The sequence below is a fragment of the Strix uralensis genome, chromosome Z (assembly GCF_047716275.1).
Source record: "Strix uralensis isolate ZFMK-TIS-50842 chromosome Z, bStrUra1, whole genome shotgun sequence".
NCBI lineage: Eukaryota > Metazoa > Chordata > Aves > Strigiformes > Strigidae > Strix > Strix uralensis.
In genome coordinates, this window is record NC_134012.1 from 92,228,911 (window position 1) to 92,251,965 (window position 23,055).

A 23,055-nucleotide genomic window follows, 5' to 3' on the forward strand; every position below is an offset into this window, starting at 1 on the left:
CTCTCCCAGCACCCCCATGTATGCACGCCCTGCCCACACACCCACTCCGGCGCACCCGGCCCCCTGCGCACCCCGGCCCCATGCCCTCCCGCGGCCCCGGGCCGGCTCTCGGCCGGCCGGTCCCGGGGTGATCCCCCGGGGCTGCCGCAAGCCCGGCCCTCCCCGGATGACTCCCTTGACGTGCGCTAGCAAATGGGAGCGGGGAGGGGTGTTGCTGCCTGCCTGCCTGCCACTTGTTGCAAAAAAAAAAAAAAAAAAAAAAAGGAGAAAAAAAAAAAGGGAAGAAAGAGAGAAAGAAAGAAAAGAGGGAAAAATCCCACCCACCCTCATCTGCTGCGGAATAAAAGAAATATCGGCGGGCGCGGCGCCATGTGAGCGGCGGGCCGGTACCGGGCGGAGCAGCCGGCTGTGCCCCCCGGGACGGCGGGGCGAGCCCCGGGCGGCGCTCGGAGCCGGCGGCATGGTGGAAAACCCCAGTCTGGCGGCCAAACCCGCCCTGGTGAGGGCCGGCGCGGCCGCACCGCGACGGGACGGAGCGGAGGGTCCCCGGTAGCGCGGGGGTGCACGGTGGGAGCGGGGTGGGGGCACCCCCGGTCGGACAGGGATCGTGGTCAGCGGTGGGAGCGGGAGGAGGGTGCCGGGAGGACGGGGCGCCCGGTGGGGGGGATCTCCGGCGGGACCGGGACGGGGTCCCCGGCGGGGACGGGGCGGGGCGGGGACGGGCTCGGTAGGAGACGGTCCCCGGTGGGACCGTCGGGGCGGAGGTCTCCGGTGGGACCGGGGAGGGGGACCCCTGTGAGACACGGTCCCCGGTGGGATCGCAGCGGGGTGTCCCAGCAGGACACGGTCCCCAGCGGACCGAGGAGGGGGACTCCCCGCAAGACGGCGACGGGGGTCCCGGGTCGGACCTGTCCCCGGTGGGAGCGGGGAGGGCGTCCCCCGGAGGGGCGGGGATGAGTTCCCGGGGGGCCGGGTCCCCGGTGGGGCAGAGTGCCGGGTGGTCCCGGCGGGGGAGGCAGCCACTCCGGCAGCGGGTGCCGCGCCCGGTGCGGCGGCTCCGCGGCCAACTTTTGGGCAGGGCCCCCGGGAGCGAGACTTGGGGTGGGGGGTGGCGGGGGGAGAGCGGGGAGGGTAGGGGGGGTGCTTCCTCCCCTCCCTCCTCCTCCGGCGGCGGCGCTGAGGCCGTGCCCTGTGCCCGCAGCCGGCCGCCCCGCCGCGGGGGCCGGGGGCGGCGGGGGGGCTGCGCTTGGCGGCGGTGATGGAGAGCCTGCAGCGGCAGCAGGCGGCCCGCCTTGCCCGCGGCCCCGACGGCCCTCCCCGACGGCCCCCGGCCGAGCCCGGCCCCGGTCCCGGGCCGCTCCCCGCCGCTCCCCGCCGCCGCCCGGCCCCCGGCCCGCGCCCACCGCCCGCCGCCGCGGGGGAGGAGGAGGAGGAGGAGGCGGAGGAGGAGGAGGAAGAGGAGGAGGAGGAAGAGGAGGAGGAGGAGGAAGAAGGGGTGCCCCGAGACCCGCCGCCCCCCACACACCACGAGTGGACCTACGAGGAGCAGTTCAAGCAGGTAGGAGGCATCCACTGCCCTGGTGCACCGGCACCAGCACCCACCACTCCTGACAGGCATCCCCGGTGTCCCCCCACGGCTCCCAAACTCGGGGTTCAGCCCTCCCTGAATGGATGCTGCCTATGCCCCCCGCTGCCCCCACACCCTGCCTGCATCCCACCCCAAATGGGCAACTCCTCTGCCCCCCAAGCCCCCTCTCAGTTCCACCCCAAGCAGGCATTCCTGGTACCCTATTACCCCCAGACATTATTGCCATGCCACCCTAAATGAGAAGCCCCCAGTCCCCCTTCACTGCCCCCAAACTTTATCTCAGGCAAGTACAGTCAGTGCAAACCAGCACCCCTATCCCAGAGCCCCATCCTGCTCTGAATGGGTACCCCCTGAATGCTCCTCACTGTCCCTGAGCCCTGTTGACCCCAACAGCCATCCTCATGTGCTCCCTATCTCACCCCTGCTTCATGTCCCCCATATTCTTGGTGTCCCCTATGCCTGTCCCCAGGCCCCGCAGCATGACGGGGTGCCCGGTGTCCAGGCATCTCCCAGTGCCCACCCTGACCCATGCAGGCTCCATCCCTGGTGCTTTTCCTAACGGGTAAAACAGGGTGACCCCTGCCCATGGAAGTTTTGCAGAGTTGAACAAGGGCAAGGGCTATGGTGTGTGTTCACCCCAAGGAGCCAGTGGCCCACGGAACTGAGCTCCTCCATGTCTCCGCGAGGGCCGGGGTATATTATGGCTGGTCAGCGCGGCTCATTGATTTCCTACATTGGCCAGAGGGAGCAGCGCATCGAACCTGTCACCTCGCTCTCGGTGGGCATAGGGAAGAGCCTTGTGCCACAGAGATCTGGCACGGGGACAGGGCTCCTGGGGCTCGTATATACGGTGGAGGAAAGACCTCTCTGTATTTCATGTGTGTGGACCCCATCCGTGCTAGGTTGTGCAAGCCCTGGTTGGCACGCAGCAGGTGCTGCTCTGTGTGCGGGTGTGAGTGTGGACTGCACAGAGACAGGTCGGGTTTGCACTCGCTGTGTGCAGCTTCATGGTGAGGGGAGAGAGGGGTGATGCTGGTGGCAGGGTGAGTGACAGGGAGGATGTGGCGAGGGGACGGAGCAGGCAGAGAGATGTTCTCATACAGCTGGTGTGTGGCTTTTTAGGATGGCGCTGCTCAGAGGCCATAGGACAAGGGGACTTAACTGGCTCATCCACAGTGGCTCTGGCAGGAGGAGATGGGGACAGCAGCAGGGACTTGACTTTTGGGTGCCATGGGGCCATGTTGCTGCCTTTTCTGTTTCAAGATCGCACAACATAGCATTACTCGGAGTGGTCAGGGATCATCTGCCTGGGTGCCTGCCTGTGAGGCGACAGGTACAGGTGCAGGCAGGGCACAGGCAGCACATACCCCGCAGCCATGCCTGGGGAGGCTGCCAGCACCCAATTCTGCCTTGAAGCAACCTGGGGAGGGCTGGGGTGGGTGTGCTTCATGGGCCGAATATCTCATCCAGGAAGTGTTACGTTACACCCCGCTGCGCAGAAAAAGGCTGACTGTCCGGTTCCTGGGGTCAGCCGGGAGGTGGGAAGCAGCTCCTCCCTCCTGGGCCTGGGGAAGCTTTACACAGAGAAAGCATACCCGGCATTTCTCATCCTTCAGCCTCACGCGCTGGCCCTGGCTGGGGCTGCCTGCGCTCCCCGTGTGGGGCAGGAGCAAAGCTGGCAGCGCCGTGTGAATAGCAGGAGGTGGATGTCAGAGGAGGTCGAGGCAGGGGATAAATCCTGCCACCACTTCCCAGGGGGAGAGCTGGCTCCTTGCTTGCTCGCTCTCTTTTCTCCAACCCTCATTGGGAAGGTGATGCTCCAGAGACCCACACATGGGTTTCCCACCTAATGCCATGTCCCAGCCAGCCCAGTGGACAGTGGGATGGGTGTTGTTTATGTTCGGTAGCCCTGGGTGCACAGGGACAAGGGGCCCAATTGCCTCTGGATGGCTCATACAGTATGGGACAGGGAGAGGGGAAAGGAGTTACCGGGACCAGCCCTGCCCTGCCTTTGCATGGTGCTGCTGTTTATGGGGTGGCAGTTTGGGGCAGGTTGCGGTGCTAGCTTGCTTTGGGGTCTGCAGGGTGGCTGTCACTCCTGTCCCTCCCCTGTGATCATCCAGGACAAGCTCCTGCCTGGGAGGACGTGTGTGTCCCCCCTGCAACCCCCCCTGGCCCTGGTCCCTCCCCAGGCTGCAGGGCTGTGCCTCACCCAGCCTGGGGAACAGGTTCTCTTCCCTCATCAGGGGCTGAGTGGGGAGGGTGGCGGTGCTCCAGCTTTCAGAGGTTTCTCAGGGGCTGGGCTGTGATGCTGTGGGGCATGGCAGGCAGCGTGTGCCTGCTCACGAGCTGCTGGGGCACTGGCAGTGTGGGCATGGGGGTCCTGGAGCTGGGGAGAGACCCCAGAGTGGCCAGAGCTGTGTTTCCCACCTGGACCCCGTTCTTGAAGCTGCCCCATGCCAGCATGGCACTGCTGGCATCATCCAGGATGGTTCTCAAGGTCTGTCCTTGCTGTCATCCTCCTGGGTCAGGGGGACAGCTAAGTGAATGGGGAGTACCAAATCCAGGCTGGTTTGAGAAGCGTGGGCAGGGATCTGCTTCCCCGGCTCCCTGCCGGAAGGGGGGGGGGCCATGATGGGGATGCGATGGGAGGTTGGTGCAGGACAAGCTGCAGGGGGTTTTTCATGGAGTGCGGTGGTGCTAAAAATGGGAGGGAGCAGAGGGTGAGGTTGTGGTGGAGAAACCCATTCAGGGTTAACAGACAAACGCTGCTTCGCCCAGAGAAGCAGTTTGGGGAAATATCCCATGTGTTTGCCCTGCTTTTATATGTTTCCTGAGGCACCAGTTTGGGGGCGCTGGCAGGACCTTTGCTCTGATCTGGGAGGGCCTCTCTAATGTTATGGGGTTGTGAGACCCCCTCACCCCCGCCTCTTGCATCAGCCCCCGGCGCCAGTCTATGTACACTTGATAAGGACACATGGGTAGAGACCTGGACAAAGGTCCAGGAGGTCTCCCACACCCAGCGCTGCAAGGCAGCCCCAGCCCCAGGGTGGGGGACACCGAGTGGGGTCTGACCGTGTGCTACCGGTGAACCCCTCCCTTCCCTGGGTACAGGGATGCCACCAAATCACGATGCTGCAGTGCTGCATCACATGTTTGACTTGAAGGGCACCGGGAAGAGCCTGGCATTGCTGATGCCAGCTCAGACCGATGAATTCAGCTTTTGCCCTTGGGAAGCCATGCACACACATAGGGATGGGCACACTGGTTTCCTCCAAGCGTTGGAAGAGCAGCGCCAGAAAATGGGGCTTCCTGCTCCATGCCCCTGACTCTTCCCAGAGGTGGCTCTGCAGGAAGGCTCAGGGCAGGAGGGACTCAAACACTTCGGTGTTTTGTGTCCGGCTCTCCAGCAGCGGAGTGTTTGCTGGCAGGAGGATGTCCTCCCTGCCAGGACCCCACCAGCACATTCAGATGCGTCTAGTTGTGGTTGGGAGGGATCAGACCCCCCCGGAGCTTCTTCCTCTCTGCCTGGGAGCAGCTGGAGGGGGTGAGCTCCAGCCAGCCCTTTGGGAACTGTTGGATTTCTGGTAGCCTCAGTGGTTAATTTGGGGATGGCTGGCTTTGCCAGCAGCTGTTCGCCATCATCCTCAGCCAGCCCTGGTGTGGCTGTTCCTTCTCTTGCCATGGTGCTGCTCCTGCCCTGTCTGTCCCTGATGACAGCAGTCACCTCTTGCACCTACTCGCTGTTCGCTGGCAATGAACATGTGCTCACATCTCAAACCCTGGAGGAAGGTGCTCAGAGTTGGCTGCAGCCCTCTTTGTGACATGGACCTCCACCCCATGCCTCAGGGTCAGCCCAAAGTGGGGTGGCAGGGCCTGCGGTGCACGCCCTCCTGCCTCCATCCCCATTGCTTTCTCCTGCGGGATTGTGCCTGCCTGCCAGGGAACGGAGGTGGCTCAGGAGGGGGACTCTGAGGAGAGGGAGGTGGTCTCCCTGCCCCTGATCACCACCCCAGCGCCTGCAGCGCATCTTCAACCCAGGTGCAGGAGCAACAACCAGACGACTCCTTGGGGCTAAATTAGAGGGTCTCTGGTTACACTGCTGAGGCGGGATGGATGGATGTAGTGTTTGCTCCTGTCCATGGCTGCCCGGAGGCTTCTTGTGGGCAGACCTGCAGGCAGAGCTCTGCCCCAGGGCTGAAACCACCTGCAGCGGGGAGGTGGTGGTGGTGGCAAGGGTCAGCCTGTTAGTCACCGGTGGTGGCAGCTCCCACAGCTCTGGCAGCCCAGCACGAGTTCAGGGGCACAAGGCAGGAGTGGGGGGCTGCTGGGCTATGGCTGGGGGTGCATATGGAGGTGTTCTGGGCACGTGTGTGCATATAGACCAACGTGAGTGTATGGATCTATATAAATGCCCATATAAGAGTAGGGGTTGTGCCTGGGTGTGTCTGAATCCGTTTGAGCACTGATGAGTGTGTGAGGACCCACAGGAGCACTCACTGTGTGTGTAGGGATCCCTGGGAAACCCTATGTGTGTATATGGATCCATATAAGTCCTCAAGTGTGTATGTGCCCATGGGAGTGCTGGTAGGTGTGTATGGACTCATATGAGTGCCCAGGTGTGTATGGATGTGGCCAGGTGTCTATGGACCCATATGTGTGTGAGTGTAGGGGTGTGCGTGGGACCCTTGTGTACCCACATGCATATGCTGTGCCCACGTGTGTCTGAACACATGTGTATATACAGGGACTCGTGTAGTGTCCCAGTGTGTTTGGGCGCTCCCATGCATGCGTGGACCAGTGTCTCCATGTACAGAGCCATATGGACCCATGACTATTTGAGGCATGGTTTGGGGGCTGAGTCCCCCTCCACAACCACCGCTGCATGCCTTGCCCTATCCCATGGTGCTGAGCAGTCGTGGTGGGTGCCAGCCCCCTGCTCCCCCTCCTCCCCTCCAGGGTCCTTCCCAGCCCTGCTGCAGTCCAGGGGATGCTGAGAGCCTCGGTGCCTGCCACGACACCATCTCCCAACCAGGGGGTCCTGACAGCTTGGAATTGGGGGCTTTAAAAAGGAGGAGTGAAAACTAATCAAGGGTGTGAGAATAAATGTGCTGTGGGTGGGAAAGGAGCGCTGGCAGGAGTCCCTACCCCACAGCTGCCCCTGGGTCCCTCCCCAGCTGCCACGTGGAATCAGATGTGAGTGGGGAATTAGGGAGGAAAGCACCCCCTCGCCGACTTGATGCACTAGGGAGAGAGCATGCAGGGAATGCATGAGCGTGCACAAGGTGGGGATGTGTGTGGGGAAAGCGTGTAGGATTGCATGAGTGTGCAAAGGGCACGTGTGCATATGCACAGGGGATGTATGAGCGTGCACAGGTGGGGTGTGGGCACAGGGGTGATGTGTAGGGGATGTATGATCATGCACAGCAGGCGTGCATGTGTGTACAGAGAGAGCACATAGAGGATGTCTGAGTGTGCACAGGGTATGTGTGCAAGAGCCTGTGAGTATAGAGGGTGTGTGAGTGTGCACACAATGTGTGGGTGTGCACAGGGAGGGTGTGTAAAACAGCTGGATGAATATGCACAAGGAGTGTGTGCGGACAAGAAGAGTGTATAGGGGCTGCATAAGCGTGCACGGGATGCTGTGCGTGCAGAGGGATAGCACATAGAGGGTCTGTGCGAGCGTGTCTGGGGGGCTGTTTGTCCAAGGAGAGCGTGTCTGGGGGTGAGTGTGCACAAGGAGAGCGTGCACACAGTGCATGCATGTGCCGAGCAAGCTGCGGGCTGTGTGAGCGTGTGGGTGTGGGTGCGCTGGGTGCATGAGCGTGCAGAGGGTGACTGTGCTGGGTTCCGTACGTGGGGGCTGTGGAGACCTGTCCCCTGGCGATGCCTGTGTTGGTGGGGCTGTGTTCCCTGCTGTAGGCTGCAGCCTGGGGCTGCTCCATCCTGGACCCAGTGCCCATGTCCAGTGTCCAGTGGTGGGGCGGGAGCAAGCACCAGCCCCAGACACCCTTTCTGCTCAGGCATGCAGTTCTTCTGGAGACGGAGGTGGGGGCTGGGGTTGCCAGCAGACGGGGGCCACCAGCCCTTCCTCTCCTATCGTTCCTTACAAGGGGCCAGAGGAAAGGGATGAGGCCGGAGGTGCACCAGGAGGGTCACCAAGCACCCAGTGCACCTCTCACACAGGCACACAGCCCCCCCAGGTGTGCACCGCCATACTCACCCAGCCCTATAGCAGGTGTGTGCATGCACAGACCCCCATGTCGTCAAGCACACACCATGTGTTTGGTTGGACTAGGTGATCTTCAATTTTCCAACCTAGATTCTGTGATCCTGTATAGTGGCTGTGCACATGCATGTCCCTCAGGGGACACCTGGGGTGGTGCTGGCGCTGGAGGGGTGTCCCTCAGCTCCCCCCGGGAGGGCTTGAGGGGGAGAAAAGGATGGAACGGGAGGCAGGGATGAAGAGGAAAGCAAGGATGGAGGGGGAGGCAGTGGCGTGGCAAGCGCCAGCGGGTCAGGGGAGGTTAACCCGAACAAATCCCCTCATTGACTCCCTGCCTGCTCAGCCATGAACGAGTAACAAGGGGCTGATCGTGGGGGACGCGCACTTGCTGGGAGCCAGGGCCACCCCCCGTGCTGCAACCCCCAGACAGACGGATGTTGGACAGCAGGACAGGGCCATGGATGGTGCCCATGGTGGCTCCATGCAGCGTGTTTCCTCTGTCTCCAACCCTTGGGGGAGCCGTGCTGGTGCACCGTGACTCAGCTTCCCCTCCTGCGAAAAGGGATTGAGGAGGAGGCTGGGGACCCTGCAAGCCCCTCTTTCACCCCAGCGCCAGGCTGTGGGTGGGGGGCTGCCGTCCCAAGGCCAGCACTGCCAGCAAACAGTCCCTCACCTTGTGCGAAGCCGGGTTAATGTTTGTAGCAGGCAGCTCTCTGGGGAGCGGCAGTGCCTGCTGTGGCGAGGAGGGGGGGTTTTAATGACCTGCTGGATCCGCCGCATTATCAGTGCTGATTAAACCTGCTGCTCTATAAAGCGCCGTTAAATATTAAGCGTGATGAAAGACTTTGGGGGGGAGCCGTGGCACTGGGAGAGGACTCCAGGTGAAGGTGTCCCACCACACCAGAGGTGTGACTGCTGAGGCTGGGGATGTTGGGGTGAGCGAGCACCTCGGCGCCCATTGGGGCTGGGGGATCAGGGGAGCAACCCCCCACCAAGAGCTCCAGCACCTTTGAATGCAGCCGGTGTCCCGGCAAAGCCGTCCCGTAACCATTAACTTATTAACGACTGGTGGCGGAGGCGAGCGGTGGCTCGCAAGGTCAGGGGGTGGTTTGTGCCCGGCGGGGAGTGAACTGACCCCCAGCTCTGGCGATGAGGATGGGCTGGGGGGACATGTGAGCCCTTGGCCCCTTCGTATGTGCCCCATGGCGGGAGGGACACTGGGGGGGCTCTGACCATGAGGTCCCTGCACTCTGGGGTGCACAGGGCTGTGCATCAACTGGGAATAGCCAGTTCCTGTGGTTGCAGGCCTGTGGGGTAAACTGAGACACTGATGGCTTTCCTGTCCCCCCATGTCATCAGGACACAGGGGAGGACACCCCAGTGTCTGGGTGCCTGGCTGTGCACCACCTCCCTGGGGAAGGAGCCAGGGACCCCCAGCTCAGAGGCAACAGTGATGCTCTGAACGGGTGCAAGGACTCCAAAACAGCCCCTCAGCAGTCGGCCACCCGTGGTGTCTGGCTGCACCCCAGGGGGCTGGGGGGCGCGTGGAGACGAGCCATTACCTGAGCTCCCTGCGTGAACAGCAGCCAGATGGAAAAATTAGCAGTGTGGCTAATCAATGTGGTGCATATTAAGCAGCTTGTGGTTGGGCGGGGGATGCGAGGCTGTGGGGAGCCAAGCAGGGTCCGGGATCGATACGGCTCGTATTAAGCGGATTAAATCCTGGTTGCCGATCTGAGCTCTCGCTGCCAGCAGGAAGTGGCAGCTGAGCAGGGACTGCAGGGGATCCCACTGCCATTGCTTCTCTTGGCAGCAGGGCCCTGTGGGGGGTGGCAGGGGGGTCTCGCCGAGGCAGGGCAGCCTGGAGATGCCTGGGGTGTAGCTTAGCACCTCACCGTATCCTTCCTCTGTCTAGGGCATCAGCTGGGCTAAGGGGTGCCAGGGACCCCAGCCCCAGCCCTACATGTCACCCCAGCTCTGGGAGAGGCATGTCATGGGTGAGTGAGAGGTGCTAATGATGTTATTTAATCGCGGTGAGGAGGAGGGGGAGGCACAAGGTCTATTCACATCCCTTTAATAAACCATGTTCGACCCGCTGACCTTTAACCTGCCTGACAAGCCCTGTTATCCCAATCCCTTAAGGAATAAAGATGTCACCATGGCAATGGGATGATGGGAGGGAGCGGGGTCCCCGGAGCTGCACCCAGGGTGGGGTGGAGACGAGGACACCCCTGCACCAGCACCCGAGCAGCGGTGCCAGGTGGAGGTGGGGCAGTGCCGGGGGTGCCGTGGCTTTTAGGGAGGCCAAGAACTGTGGATGGGGTCCCCGAGGTTGGCAGAGCGGAGCTGCGCAGCGCACTGGCAGCGTATCGATCTCCAGGCTTGACAGTTTAATACTTCTGTTTATAGAGGAATATAGTTACATCGATGGCGTTAAATGAGTTACTAATTATATCAATACAAACACGATTAAAAGGGTCCTTGCTCATAGGTCACCACAAGCAGGAGCCGCTGCTCGTGTTGCACAACTGCCCCCAGGCAAGGGCTGCCCGGCTGCTCCAAGGTGGGGGGATGCTCTGGGGTGGTGTGTGCCCCTGTGGGATAGGGGGTAGACATCTGGGGGGGTGCGCCTGTCTGGGGTTGTGCGTGCCTATCTGGGGCTGTGTGTGCCCCTATGGGGCTGTGCGTGCCCGTCTGGGGTAGTGCATGTCCATCTGGGGTTGTGCATGCCCGTAGGAGGCTGTGCACATCTCGACACGGTTGTATGTGCCTGTGTTGGGATTTGTGGTTGTGTGGGTTGTGTGTGCTTGTACAGGGTTGTGCACGCTCACGTGATGTTCTGTGCACCCATGCAGGGTTGCGCACACTGATGCAGGGTTGTGCATGCTTAATGCAGGGTTGTAAGTGCCCATGCAAGCTTGTGTGTGGCACTGGAGGGGATGTGTGTGCATGCACAGGGTTGTGCACATGCTTGTGTGAAGTTGTGTGTGCCCATCAGAGGTTGTGCACACCCACATGGGGTTGTGTGTACTCATGCAACGTTGTGCACGCTCATGTGGGTTTGTGTGAGCCCATACAGGGTTGTGCATGCCTGTGTAGGGTTGTATATGGTTGCATGGGCTTGTGCACACCCATGTGGGGTTGTGTCAGCCCATGTGGGGTTGTGTACACCCACATGAGGCGAGTCTACACCCACATGAGGCGAGTCTACACCCACAGAGATCGTGTGTGATCCTGGAGGGTTGTGATCTGCCTCTTAGGTGGTCAGTCCCCAGGGGAGGTGGGAGGGGACCACAGTGCCCACCCTGCAGGAGGAGGAGGAGGAGGGTGAGTGGCAGGGCCCTGAGCCCTGGCTAAGGGATGGAGTTGGCTCCTTCCTCAGGGCTGGGACTGTTTGGGGGTCCCTCCTTGCCTGGAGGCTGTGGCAGACCACCATCCATGCCACTTCCCATGCCACCACCCATGCCACTCCTGTGAACCTGTAATGCCTGGATCCCCTAGCCAGCCTTGGCTGGGACCCAGCCCACACCTCATCAGCAAGAATCTCACAAAACCACCTCCTCTCCAGCCTGAGCATCCCCAAATCTCATGGGATGCCCAGTGCATCCCCAGCACACCCAACAGCCCTGCCGGCTGGTCCCCTGTTACTCAGCTCTGCTCTTGTCTCCGCTTAAAAGCCGACCTTTGCTCCCCGTTTGATGTAATGTGTTTTTGCATCTCAGTGCCCCACAGATAAAAGGTTAGAGGTTAATCAATGGTGGAATAATGGATCCTGGCACTTGGAGGTCACACCTGTTTTGGGGGCTGGAGGCAGCAGGCAGCACGCGCCGTGTGGGATCCTGCCTGCCTTGCGGGGAGGAGAAACATGAGTGGCACTCAGGGGACCTGGCGGAGGCATGGGTGCAGGAACCCACCCACTGGGTTGACCTCCCCGGGAAGGCAGTGGCTTTGCCCTGCTGTGGGATAGGCAGCAGTTGCCGGTTTTGGGGGGTTTGCTCCTGCTTGGACAAACCAGGAGATCGCAGGGGGTGGAAATGGGCTTGGTGTGGAGCGGTGGGGGTCAGAGCCTTGCTGTAGGCAGGGACAGGCAGGGAAATGCAGGCAAAGCCTGGTTCACACAGCCTTCCCGGGGGAGAAATCAAAGCAACCCCCTGGGGCTCTGCTCCCAGCCTGACCTAGTTACCATAATAGACGGCTTGAGGAGCTCCTGGACTAGACGGCATAATAGACGGCTTGAGGAAAGGGCAGGTGATGAGCAGGGGGCCCAGAGTGGGGCAGGGAGCACCACGATGGAGGGGAGGGACAGGGTGCTGGCACCCAGGAGTTAGGGCATCCCAAGAGCACCCTGCTGCAAGGAGGGGACGGGTAAGTGACACCCAGAGGGAAGGAAGGGGCAGGGATGGAGCACCATGGAGCGGCTCGGAGCCAGGCAGTCAGCACCCATGGGTGGGAGACTGGCAGTAGCACCCATAGACTAAGTTAGGGACTGGCAGTTAGCACCTATCTGTTAGATTAGGGAGAGGCAGCTGGCACCCATGGGTTAGATGACGGACTGTGTTAGATGTGTCTATCCAGTGACAGGAGCTGTGGGGTGTCTGTAGGAGCATCCCTGCATCCCCGCATCCCTGTGTCCCCATGTCCCCAAGTCCCTGCATCCCCACATCCCTACAGTCCCACATCCCTGCATTCCCATATCCCTGCATTCATCTGTCCCCATCGCCACCCTGCATCCCCCCATCCCCACATCCCCATGTCTCCGCAGCCTGACATCCCCACCGCACAGCTCCCTTTATCTGTCCAGTGAATGATGTGCTATGTGGAGGGGGGGTGCTCCCTCTCTATTGGTTTTTAACGGCCTTTCCCAGCACAATTGTTTTTTAAACGACTCTATTTTGTGCCTGACTTTGTTTTCCAGCTTGCATTTCTTTGTATATGTTTTGGAAATCCATTCTGGACTGCTGAGTTTTGTTTCTTTTCAATGGCTTTAAATTCTTGCCGGGCTTGCTGGGAGGAATTGGTGTCTATAGCACCTTCGATTGGTGCTAATTTTTCCTTCATGTGCTCTGACTTTTACTGCTGGGCCATCGATCTGGCGGGCTCCAATTTGTCATGGTCACCCAGGCGCTGTGCTGGAATCAGGCGAGCCCCGGCTTTTGCACGGAGCCGGCGCTTCGTGTCCCTGGTGTAGGGGCTGCGTTTGCCTCCCCAGTGCCGTCAGTCAGCTCAGCCTGGGTGGTTGTGTCCGTGCGTCCGGACCTGCATCCATCCAACACACATAAGTATCCTCACAGCTGTATGTGTGCATCTGTGCAACTGCATGCACGCTCACCGGCTTGCACACACGTCAGTGCACCCACAGACTTGCTGGGACACCGAAGCCATGTCAGTGTCGGTGCACACACAGCACGGCACTCATGCTCGCGCACTTGCACCCAGTGCACACCCATCTGGCTTTGCACACATGCACCCACCGTGGGAAGTCTGGGTGCCTTGCAGGGATGTGTCACTGTCATGCTCACACCCTGGTCCCCATGCACAGCCGAGGAAGATGAATTTGGGGTCCCCATGCCCGGCCAGGGGAGATGGCTTTGGGGTCACCATGACCAGCTGAGGAAGGAGGATTTGGCAGTGTGTCCCTGTGTCCCTTTGCGGAGGTACCTCACGCTGTCCTTGGCCATCGATCAGACCCCATCTCGTGGTGACACGTCTCGGGCTGTGCTTACCAAGTTGTCGATAGCCCTGTCACCCCGGTCGAGTGGGGCGGCCCTGATGCTTGCAGCTCCTTTGCTGGCACCCAGCACCGTGACCCTGCCAGCTTGCCCTGCCCCAGCACAGGACCAGCATCTCCTCTGCACGGGTGGATGCATGTCCCTGAGGACAATGCTGATCCCATGCTGGGACCTGGTGAACACCCAAGGAGGCTGTTGAGCCAGAGCAGGGCTGAGCATCCTGGTCCCAGGGACCTGCCCAGGGGCCCGGGATTTGCTGATGCCCCGTCTGCATTGGCATCATCTTTCTGGGCTGAAGCACTATCATCCCTCCACCTAGGAAGGCAAGGGACAGGGGAAACTGAGGCACAGGCACAGCATCTCTGCAGCAAAGGTGCAAAATAGTGAGTGGTGTGTGGGGAGCCCAAGCCATGCCCCAGGCATGTGGAAAGCCCAGTGCTGACAGCATGGAGAGTGCTCAAGGGGATCCTGTCTGTGGTGCAGGGAGAGCCTCTCGTTGCTGGCAGAGCAGGCAGGTGGGGCCAGGGGTGGTGCCGGGTCCTGGCACAGGCAGGGTCCTGCCACCCGCATGTGCTGGCAGCACTGACCCCTCCTCTCTCTCCTGCACCCAGCTCTACGAACTGGACGAGGACCCGAAACGCAAGGAGTTCCTGGATGACCTCTTCGGCTTCATGCAGAAGAGAGGTAAAGGTGGGTGGCTGGGGTGGGCGCCACTGGCATCCCTGCCTCGGCTGCCTTGAGGGGCTCACGGCATGGTCCACTCAGGCTCTGAGCTGCTCCGGGTCTCTGCAAGCCCCCCAGGCAGGTCCTGTGGGGCCTCCCCCCCCAACCATTAGCAACACCCATTAATGATGCCCATCAGCAGTGCCCGTTTGCAGGGCCTTTTAGTGATGCCTGGCAGGGATGCCCTTGGCAGTGCCCGTTAGCAATGCCCATTAGCGATGCTCATTAGGGCTCCTGGTTATCAGTGCCCTGTGAGGACGCCCATTACCGGCACCTCTTAGCGATGCCCACAGTGCTGCAGGAGTGGGGTCAACAGTCCGGGCAGCGCCGGGCACCCAGGGGTTAAGGGCTCGCCAGCCAGCCCTGCCGCATCGGAAATCTTTGCTATCGGCTTGGGGGGCCGAGCTGGCTCCCGGGGACTCGATAAATGCTTTAACCTTCGCCCTCCCCGGCCGGGCCTGCGACAATTAAAAGTTGCCGAGCACGGGCGTGTGGCCGGCCGTATTAATTAGAGCCTTTTGCTGGTGTGTGGATTAATGAACATGCCGCTCAATAGCCAGTAAACCCCAGGCAGAGGTTAATGCTGAGCTAATTAACAGGGGAAGGCTGGGGGGGTTGCAGGAGCAGCATGGCTGGCTGTGTATGGGGTGAGGGTGGGCAGAAAGGGGCAGCTGCCCCCAAGCCATGCCCATGGGAAGGGTGGTAAGGGTACCTGCCCACCTGTGGGGTGGCAGTGATTGACTTTTGGGTTGGGCTGAGACCCCACAAACTCGTTTCACTCAGGGCTGTGCTGCAGGTGGCTGGCATGGCTGTGGGGCTCATGCTGGAGCCTGGCTGGAGGTGGAGGGGAGCCGGGTACTACTCCATGGGTGCCCCCCGGTCCCCCTGGCCCTGGCGCGGGGCTGTGGGGAGTGAGTGGGAGCATCAGCTCTGCCTTGGCCCCCCAGCATCCGTCAGCCACAAGATTCATGGGCTATTCTGCGGCTTCATTATCTCTCTTTCCAGAGCTAATTAACTCCCTCGCCATTGGGGCCGAGGCTAATTAAGCAAGTGCCTGGTGGTGCAGGAAGAAGGGAGGGAGCCTGATGCTTCCCTGCCAATGCTGCTCCTCATCCCTCCATGTCTGTCTGTCCCGCTCCTGTCCCCTCTGTCCCATGCCTCCTCCAAGTGGGTGGCATCCCCCCGGGGAGGGCAGGAAGGCATGCGGGTGTGCAGGTGCGGGTGTGTATGCACCTGTTGGAGGAATTGGTGTATTTTGGAGGCAGGTAGCAAAGAGAAAGAGGACAGAGGGGCTGCGGGCCAGGGACAGCATCCTCAGGGTCATCGGGAGCTGGCTGAGAAGTAACACCCGTGAGCCAGCATGGGTGGTGGTGGGCACCCACGGGTGCATGGGCCGGGGGCTGCGACCCCTGGGCTGTCTCCCCAGGATGGGCCAGGGGGGGGGTGATTTCTACAGGGTGAGCCCTAATGAAAGGGGCTGCGTCTCCCCTGCTGTCTGTCAGGGCAGTTTTGGCACTGATATTTGTCAGCAGGGTAGAAAATTAGGGAGGCTGAAAAATGAGTTGGGGCAGGGACACCCAGTATTAGCACCCCCATCAGACATGGGGTACAGGCACTAGGGCACCTCATCCCTAGGCCACAACATCCATGGCACCCCAAAAGTGGCGAGCTGGGACATAGGGGCACAATTTCTGCATTTGCTCATCAGGGGTCTGCAGGGTGCACCGTTCTCCCCGCCAAACCGAGGGCCCTGCTGATAAAACAGGATCATTAATCAATCAAGGAGCTAATTGCAGCACCACAAAAGCTGCATCACCTCCCTGGGCTTTTGTGCCGCTCACCCTGGACGGGGCCAGGGCCATCACTCTGCAGGGACGCAGACAGGTCCCTTTGTCAGTGGGATGGGCACCGGCTGCCTGCCCTGCGCAGCCCTGAGATTAATGGTGAGCCGCTTTCGTTAGCCGCCATGGCTGGGGAGGGGGGAAGAGAGAAGATGTCTGTGGGCCATTGATCGGGGGCTGAGACCCGCAAACTCATTGGCATGTTGGGGTGATGGGGAGCCCTCGAATTTGGCCCCCTAAGGTGATGAGGCCGGTGCCAGCAGCCCCCAGGCAGAGCGGGTGAGGGACCGCCGGTAGATATTGAGTCAATATCTCTGCCTTTTTCCCAGGAGGATAAACTCCTCTCCCCCTTCCCGGCCGGGCGAACAACACAGACACAAAAAAAAAAAGTTAAATGAACTCAGTAAAGGAATAAAAAGAGCTCATTTTTCAGGCTTATGTGAAGAAGCTGAGCCAATATTGGGGCCATAAATTAGGGATGCAGGAGGATGGCGGTGAGTGACGGCTTCGTTTGAGGGGCGAAGCGCGGCCGTGACAGCCTCCCCCACCTAAATGGATGGCTTTCCAATACCTCCTGCACCCCGCCACCCCGCAGGAGGAATAAATATGGGGTGGCATGGGACAGGATGGGACAGGTCCAGGAGGCTTGTCCCTCCTCTGCCCTGCCGCAGCCCCCAGCCGCTGCCCAGACTATTGTCTGCAGGGGGCATGGGGCAGATCAAGGCTGCAGGGCTATTTGGTGGTGCTGGGAAAGTGGGGAGGGGGTGTTAACCAGACCTGGTGGCTGTGGGGACCATTCTGGGCTAACAGAGCGCCGATGAGCTCATGTCCCCTTGCCCCATGGCCTCGGTGGGGGGGTGATGCTGGGGGACCAGAGGTCAGGGCCTCTGCTGGGGACACTTGAAAGGTATTTGGGGTCAGGTCTCTTGAGGTGGGGCACTGAAGGCCTTTAAGCAGTCGGGGGCTGCTGTGAGGGACCTATGGGGCAGGGAGTCTCTCCAGGGACTTTTGGGGAAGTCACTTTCTATGGGGCTCAAGGAGGGATTTTTAAGAGATGAAACCTCTCTGTAGGGAGGTTATAGGGTGAGTCCCTCCAGAAGGATTATGGCTGAAGTCCCTCTTCAGAGAGGGTTGTAGAGTGAGTCCCTTCATAAAGTTTAGATTGGGTGTCTCCTTATGGAGCTCTGGAAGGGGGTTACAGAGAGAGGGATGCTCTGAGAGATTTTGGGAGGAGATGCTCTATAGCTCTAAGAGTTGGAGGAGGCACTTTGCCCATCCCACTGTGCCCTCACATCCTAGCTGAGAGCGTACCCATGCCCACCAACAGCACCATCAGTGGGGACCCTGTGCCAGCATGCTGGGGTCTGCCCTGCTCACAGGCACCGTGCCACTCTCCCAGGCACCCTGGTGTCCTGCCTGCACCCCCCATGCCCGTGGGTGCTCACCTGGGCACGGAGAGATGTGTCTCCCGTTGTGGGGCAGCCAGTACCCACAGTGGCAGTGGGGACAGGGTGGGGGCTGTGTCCCCAGGGAGTGAGGGTCCCCATGGGCTCACCCCACACCCTTTTCTCTCTCCCATGTGTGGCCGGAAGGGACGCCTGTGAACCGCATCCCCATCATGGCCAAGCAAGTGCTGGACCTGTACACACTCTACCGACTGGTGACGGACAAGGGTGGCCTGGTCGAAGTCATCAACAAGAAGATCTGGCGGGAGATCACCAAGGGCCTCAACCTACCTACCTCCATCACCAGCGCTGCCTTCACCCTCCGCACGCAGTGAGTGCCTGGCAGTGGCAGAGGGTGGGGGGCACCTGCCCTGAGGCACCCACTGACTTGGATGTCCCAGGGCTGTGAGCAGGGTCCAGCATGGGGTGCCCCGAAAGGGGATAGAGGGCTCTGCCTCTTCCCAGGTGCCCTCCCTGCCCTGGTCCCCACTCAGCACAGGGCTGGCTGGGAGGCGCATGGTGCTGGGTCTCATCCTGGCTCTCTCCCCGTGTAGATACATGAAGTACCTGTATCCCTATGAATGTGAGAAGCGGGCGCTCAGCTCTCCTGGGGAGCTCCAAGCTGCCATTGACAGCAACCGTCGTGAGGGACGGAGGCAGACTTTCGGCACGGCACTCTTCAACTACTCGCCAACTGGCACCCCAACCCTTCTGAGTTCCCCCAAAATGCCTCTGCCAGCTCTTAGCATCTCCACACACAGCTGCAGCCAGCTCGGCCAAGTGCACGCTGTTAAGAAAGGTGGGTGAGGACCACATCTGCACTGCAGCAGGTGTCTCTCCCCAGGGATGGACTCTAACCTGGCAGGGGGATGTTCCCTGTCTGCTCTTCCCCTTTTTGCTTGGGGAAAATAGGAACAATTTTGTTCTTTTAGTCTCTCTCTGGGACTGAGAAAGGTTTCTTTCTCCTGGCTTTGGAGGATGACCAAGCCCAGCTGCTGGGGGTCCGCCCTGCCCCATGCCAGTGGGATGGAGGTGATACTGGCTGGGGATGCTGAGATGGGGTGGTGATGGGGGGGACCTGCTGAGGTCTCTTGGTTGTTGCAGAGGATGGCATGCTGGCAGCAGCAGTGCCAGGGCGCATTGCTATCCCGGTGGGACTGGCTGGCCACCATCTCACAGCAGCTCAAGCAGCAGCCGCCTCACAGGCAGTGGTGCTGGAGCAGCTGCGGGAGAAGCTGGAGACAGGGGAGCCCCCAGAGAAGAAGATGGCCCTGACGGTGGAAGAGCAGCAGCGGCTGATGCAACACGCGCTGCAGCACAACCTCCTGGCTGTGGCCTCCCAGTTCCCCATGAACGTCAAGATCTCCAACAGAGGTAGCGAGCTGCAACACCTCAGCTTGGGTCACCCCATCCCTTGGCACCCCAGGAGGGAGCGGCTGGAGAGGAGCATGGATGACTGTAGAGGCCGGGGCATCGCTTCCCTCTCTTGGGCACGTTCTTGTTTCTGTTTCTCTAATGCTCATATTGGTATTTCCTTTCCCCAGATGACAGACAGGAGACTGCATTGAACCTGTCCACCAACGGCATTAACAGTATCAACATGTCAATAGAAATAAATGGAGTTGTCTACACAGGTAAATAGAAGGGCCGCTTGGCCCGTGTAATTGCGGCCGGGAAATCCAATAACTTATAGCCACTGCCTGGCCAGCAAGTCCTTCCTTCAATCTGATGTCTTTACTATAAAATCCATTGTAATGAAGTGGCAGGGCCTGGGGAGAGGGGGCAGGAGAAGGAGGGGGTCAGCGAGGATGGAAATTGACCCCCCACAGAGGCTAGCAACGAAGGACCAAAGTGAGGGATGATGAATGGATGGACAGATGGACTTGGGCTGAGAAGTGCAAAAAGGCACCTGGGGTCATCCCCCACCATGGGGTCCGGCAGGTAGGGCTTGAATTTAGGATCGCCCCAATGCTGGTGTGCCCAGAGGGTCTCTGGCTGGGTGCAGGGGTTGGCTGGTTGCAGAGCATGCTGTTGGGAGCAGGGGAAGATGTTGGGGTGCTTCGCTGGAGCAGAGGCTTCTTTGGGGTGTTGATGTGCCCTACCTGGCTATGCAGTTATTCCCATGCCCCCCAGATCTCTGCCTGCCCCACTGAGACATCCCCAATTAAAATCGATGGCTTTTCCTTCAGGACTTAAATATTTAACGAGCTGGAAAGGTCAGGGCTAATCAGCACATGGGGCTGCCAGCCAAACAGTCCTGGGCCACCCCATGGACTGCTCCACGTGGGTGAGGGTGGCTGGGCCGAGGGAGGCACCAAAGGTGATGGGGAGGCCTGGAGCCCCCAGGGGTCCTGGTCCCACCCTCATCAGCCTGGGTGCTGGGGGCCAGGCGAGTGGATCCCCCAACCCCAGGCTTGCCCTAACCCTCTTGCTCTTGCTCCCCAGGTGTCCTGTTTGCCCGCCGGCCCCCGGCCACCCCGGCACCCGGTGGAGGGAGCACCCAGAGCCGGCCAAACCCTGTGCCTGCCCCGAACCCACTGCTCCCAGCCCCCTCGCACAGCCACACTCCCACCAGCACCTCGCCGTAGGGGATATGCCTGCCCCCCCCCCCACCCCCCCCCCCACCCCCAAAGCAGCTGGGGGTCCCTAGGGCCTGGGGGGCTGAGCTGTGGGACCCAGTGGGGCCACCAAGGTGGGATGGGGGACCTGAAGGTGCCTCTTGCTGCAATACTGAGCTGTATCCATGCAAAACTGTAAGCACGCACGTGGACCCTTTTGTCCCTTACCCCCCATGCGTGTGACCCCTTCTCCATGCATGCCCTCCGACACACGCACCTTCCTTCCCAGGTGCTGCCCCCAGGGTGACCCCTCCCCCATGCCCCCCCCCATATAGCTCCTGCCTGCTCTGCTGCCTGGGGCACCCCTGGCCCCTGCATGCTGCATCCCCTACACACTGCAGCCCCTATACCCACCTCAATGCACGCACTGCAGCCCCTATACACACCTCGATGCACACACTGCATCCTCCACGTTGCCACACTCAACACACACACTACATCACTTACATGGTGTCTCCCCTGTACACATCTCTATGCACACTGCGTTCCTTATAAGCACTCTCGATGCGTACACTGCATCCCCTACACTCTGCATCCCCTATACACAGCCCCAGTGCACACACTGCATCCCCTACACACACCCTTGGTGCCCACATGACATCACCCACAGCACAAACACTCTAGTCCCTGTACACTGCAGCCCCTATAAACTGTAGCCCCTATACACTGTGTCCCCTTATGTACTGCATCCCCTATATACTGCACCCCCTGCCCACTGTGGACTCCCCTGCGCAGCCCTCCTGCACTGCCTGGGCTTTCTGCCCCTGCCCTGACACCCCCAGGGTCCTGGGTGCCCCCTGGACACCCCAGGGTGGTGGCATCTCAGCCCCCCCATGTCCTCAACTCAGGGGGGTCACCCTGGGAGGCGGATACTGGGGAAACTGGTGGAACTGGTGGGGGTGAGATGTGACGGGTTGTTAGGTGGGGGTGGAGCTTATTGGGATTGGGCTTAATATCGGGGTTGGGCTTGTGCACTGTGGGGAGTTTATTGATGGGGATAGGGCAGGGAGGCCCAGCAGTGTCCCCCACCACCAAAGATCTCCTGGACGCCGGGGTCCCCAGCTGGGGAGCAGGGAGATGGAGGGCACTCCAAACTACCTCGTTGGGGCCGGGCGGGCGCCTCCTCCACCGGCTTGCACACTTGGGTGCCAAAGCAGGCGAACGTGGAGCAACGCTCACCTCTACCTCAGCGCAGGGGGCCGGGGCTCGGTGCCGCTGGGCTCCCCCCAGCACTCCCACTGCAGCCGCGCAACTCTGTGTATCTATTAAAGGAAATTAACTGTTGAACCAAACCAGTGTTGAGGGTGGTATGCATGACACGGTGCCACCCACCAAGCTCTGTTGCCCAGCCTGGGGACAGTTTGGGGGTGAAGGACACCCCCATAGCCTGGGACAGCCTGGGGTAGCAGCTATAGTGCCTGAGGTTTCACAGCCTGCCTCTCCTTTGCCCAGGGCACAGGGTTGCCTGAGTTTCTGAGGGTTCTGAGTTGCAAACAGGTGCTCTACACCCACCACAGTCCTCAAGCATGGGCTGGGCACCAACTCCAACTGTGCTAGCCAGGCCGTGGGGCTGCTTGGCCCCACAAACTGCCCCATGGCTGCTCACCCATGGGTGGGGACCCCGTTAGTCTGCCTGTGCCAGACAAGGAGCATGGCTGTGGGGCTGCTAAGACCATGGCCATGGGGCTGTGAGGTTGCACCAAACGAGATGCAGGAAGTGCTGGGCCAGCCTGACACCTGGACAGCACCCACGGAGGACATGGGTGACCCAGCTGGAGCTGGGAGACACAGGCACACACACGTGGGTGCTCACGAGTGCCTGTGCAAGTGCACGTGGGAAAGCACAGAGACAGCAGCTAGATAACCACACTCATACACGCAGATCACTTGTGCTCCCATGTACAAACTCAGTGGCACGCACACTCACACGCAGTCACGCTTGCACAGGTGTGTGCAAGCACACTTACACACGCATGCAGCCACCCATGCATACGAAGAGGCACGGGGTGGGGGGTCCCATGGGGACAGACACCCCCGCCAGCTGCAGCCATGAGGACAGGCCCACCCCGGCACCCATGAAGTCAGGTTCCTGTCACCCATGCGGGCAGGACCTCCTGCTTCAGAGGTCTCCCCTGGGCACACCCCCAGCTCCCGGGGACACCCCCAGGACACACCCCCAGTCCCCGGGGACACGCCCAGGGGACACCCCCAGCCCCCGGGGACACCGCCGGACCCAGCCGGGCGAGGCGGGCGCTGTCCAGGGTTCTGCAGCGACCCCGCCCGCTCCGGACCCCTCCTTGGGGCAGGAGCAAGGAGGGACACGGGGGGGACACGGTGGGGACACGAGGGCGACAGAGGACCCCTGAAGAGGACCCTGGTGCTGCCCCGGGCCGGGGCGACCAGAGTGGCCTCGTAGGGGGGTATGAGGGTGAGTGTGTCCGTGACCGTGGGAGTGGGTTGTGTGTGTGTGAGTGTGTGTGAAGTGTGTGTGTGCACCAGGCTGTGGCAGGGCTTCCTGTGCGTGTGCGTATGGGTGTGAGTGCGTGCACCGGGCTGCCGTGAGGTTCCCTCTGTATGTGCATGAGTGCCTGTGCGTGTGTGCATGCACCAGGCTGCAGTGGGGGTTTCCCTCTCTGTGCGTGTGTGAGTGTGTCCGTGTGTGCCCCAGGCTGCAAGATGGTCCCAGGGTGTTTTCTCTGGGGTAGAGATGCCAGGGTGTGAGACAGCGAAGCCCTGGCACAGAACTCCTGCAGCCACAGCACAGCTCAGCACAGCCCACCAAGCGGAGCTGGAGTGGGATCGATGCAGCCTTAATTGAGGTCTCATGTCCCCTGTCACTGCCAGGCAGCGCTGGCCACAGCTCATCAAGCGCCAGGGCCCCGGGG

General features: G+C 60.9%; 1 protein-coding gene across 1 annotated transcript; it reads left to right on the forward strand.

Moving 5' to 3' along the window:
- Nucleotides 1-275: 275 nt before the first annotated feature.
- Nucleotides 276-21,462, forward strand: ARID3C (AT-rich interaction domain 3C). The gene is made up of 8 exons (XM_074855826.1): nt 276-499; nt 1,202-1,558; nt 14,155-14,227; nt 17,700-17,883; nt 18,107-18,351; nt 18,657-18,926; nt 19,097-19,186; nt 19,998-21,462. The coding sequence occupies exons 1-8, from the start codon at nt 461-463 to the stop codon at nt 20,138-20,140; spliced, it is 1,401 nt and encodes a 466-aa protein (XP_074711927.1). The 5' UTR covers nt 276-460; the 3' UTR covers nt 20,141-21,462.
- The last annotated feature ends 1,593 nt before the right edge of the window (nt 21,463-23,055 follow it).

Bases quoted from the DNA above. Each gene is read 5' to 3' on its own strand.
- ARID3C (XM_074855826.1), top strand. From the start codon at position 461: ATGGTGGAAAACCCCAGTCTGGCGGCCAAACCCGCCCTG. The intron at 18,927-19,096 runs GTAGCGAGCTGC...TCCTTTCCCCAG, and splicing joins CGTCAAGATCTCCAACAGAG to ATGACAGACAGGAGACTGCA. The intron at 19,187-19,997 runs GTAAATAGAAGG...CTTGCTCCCCAG, and splicing joins AAATGGAGTTGTCTACACAG to GTGTCCTGTTTGCCCGCCGG.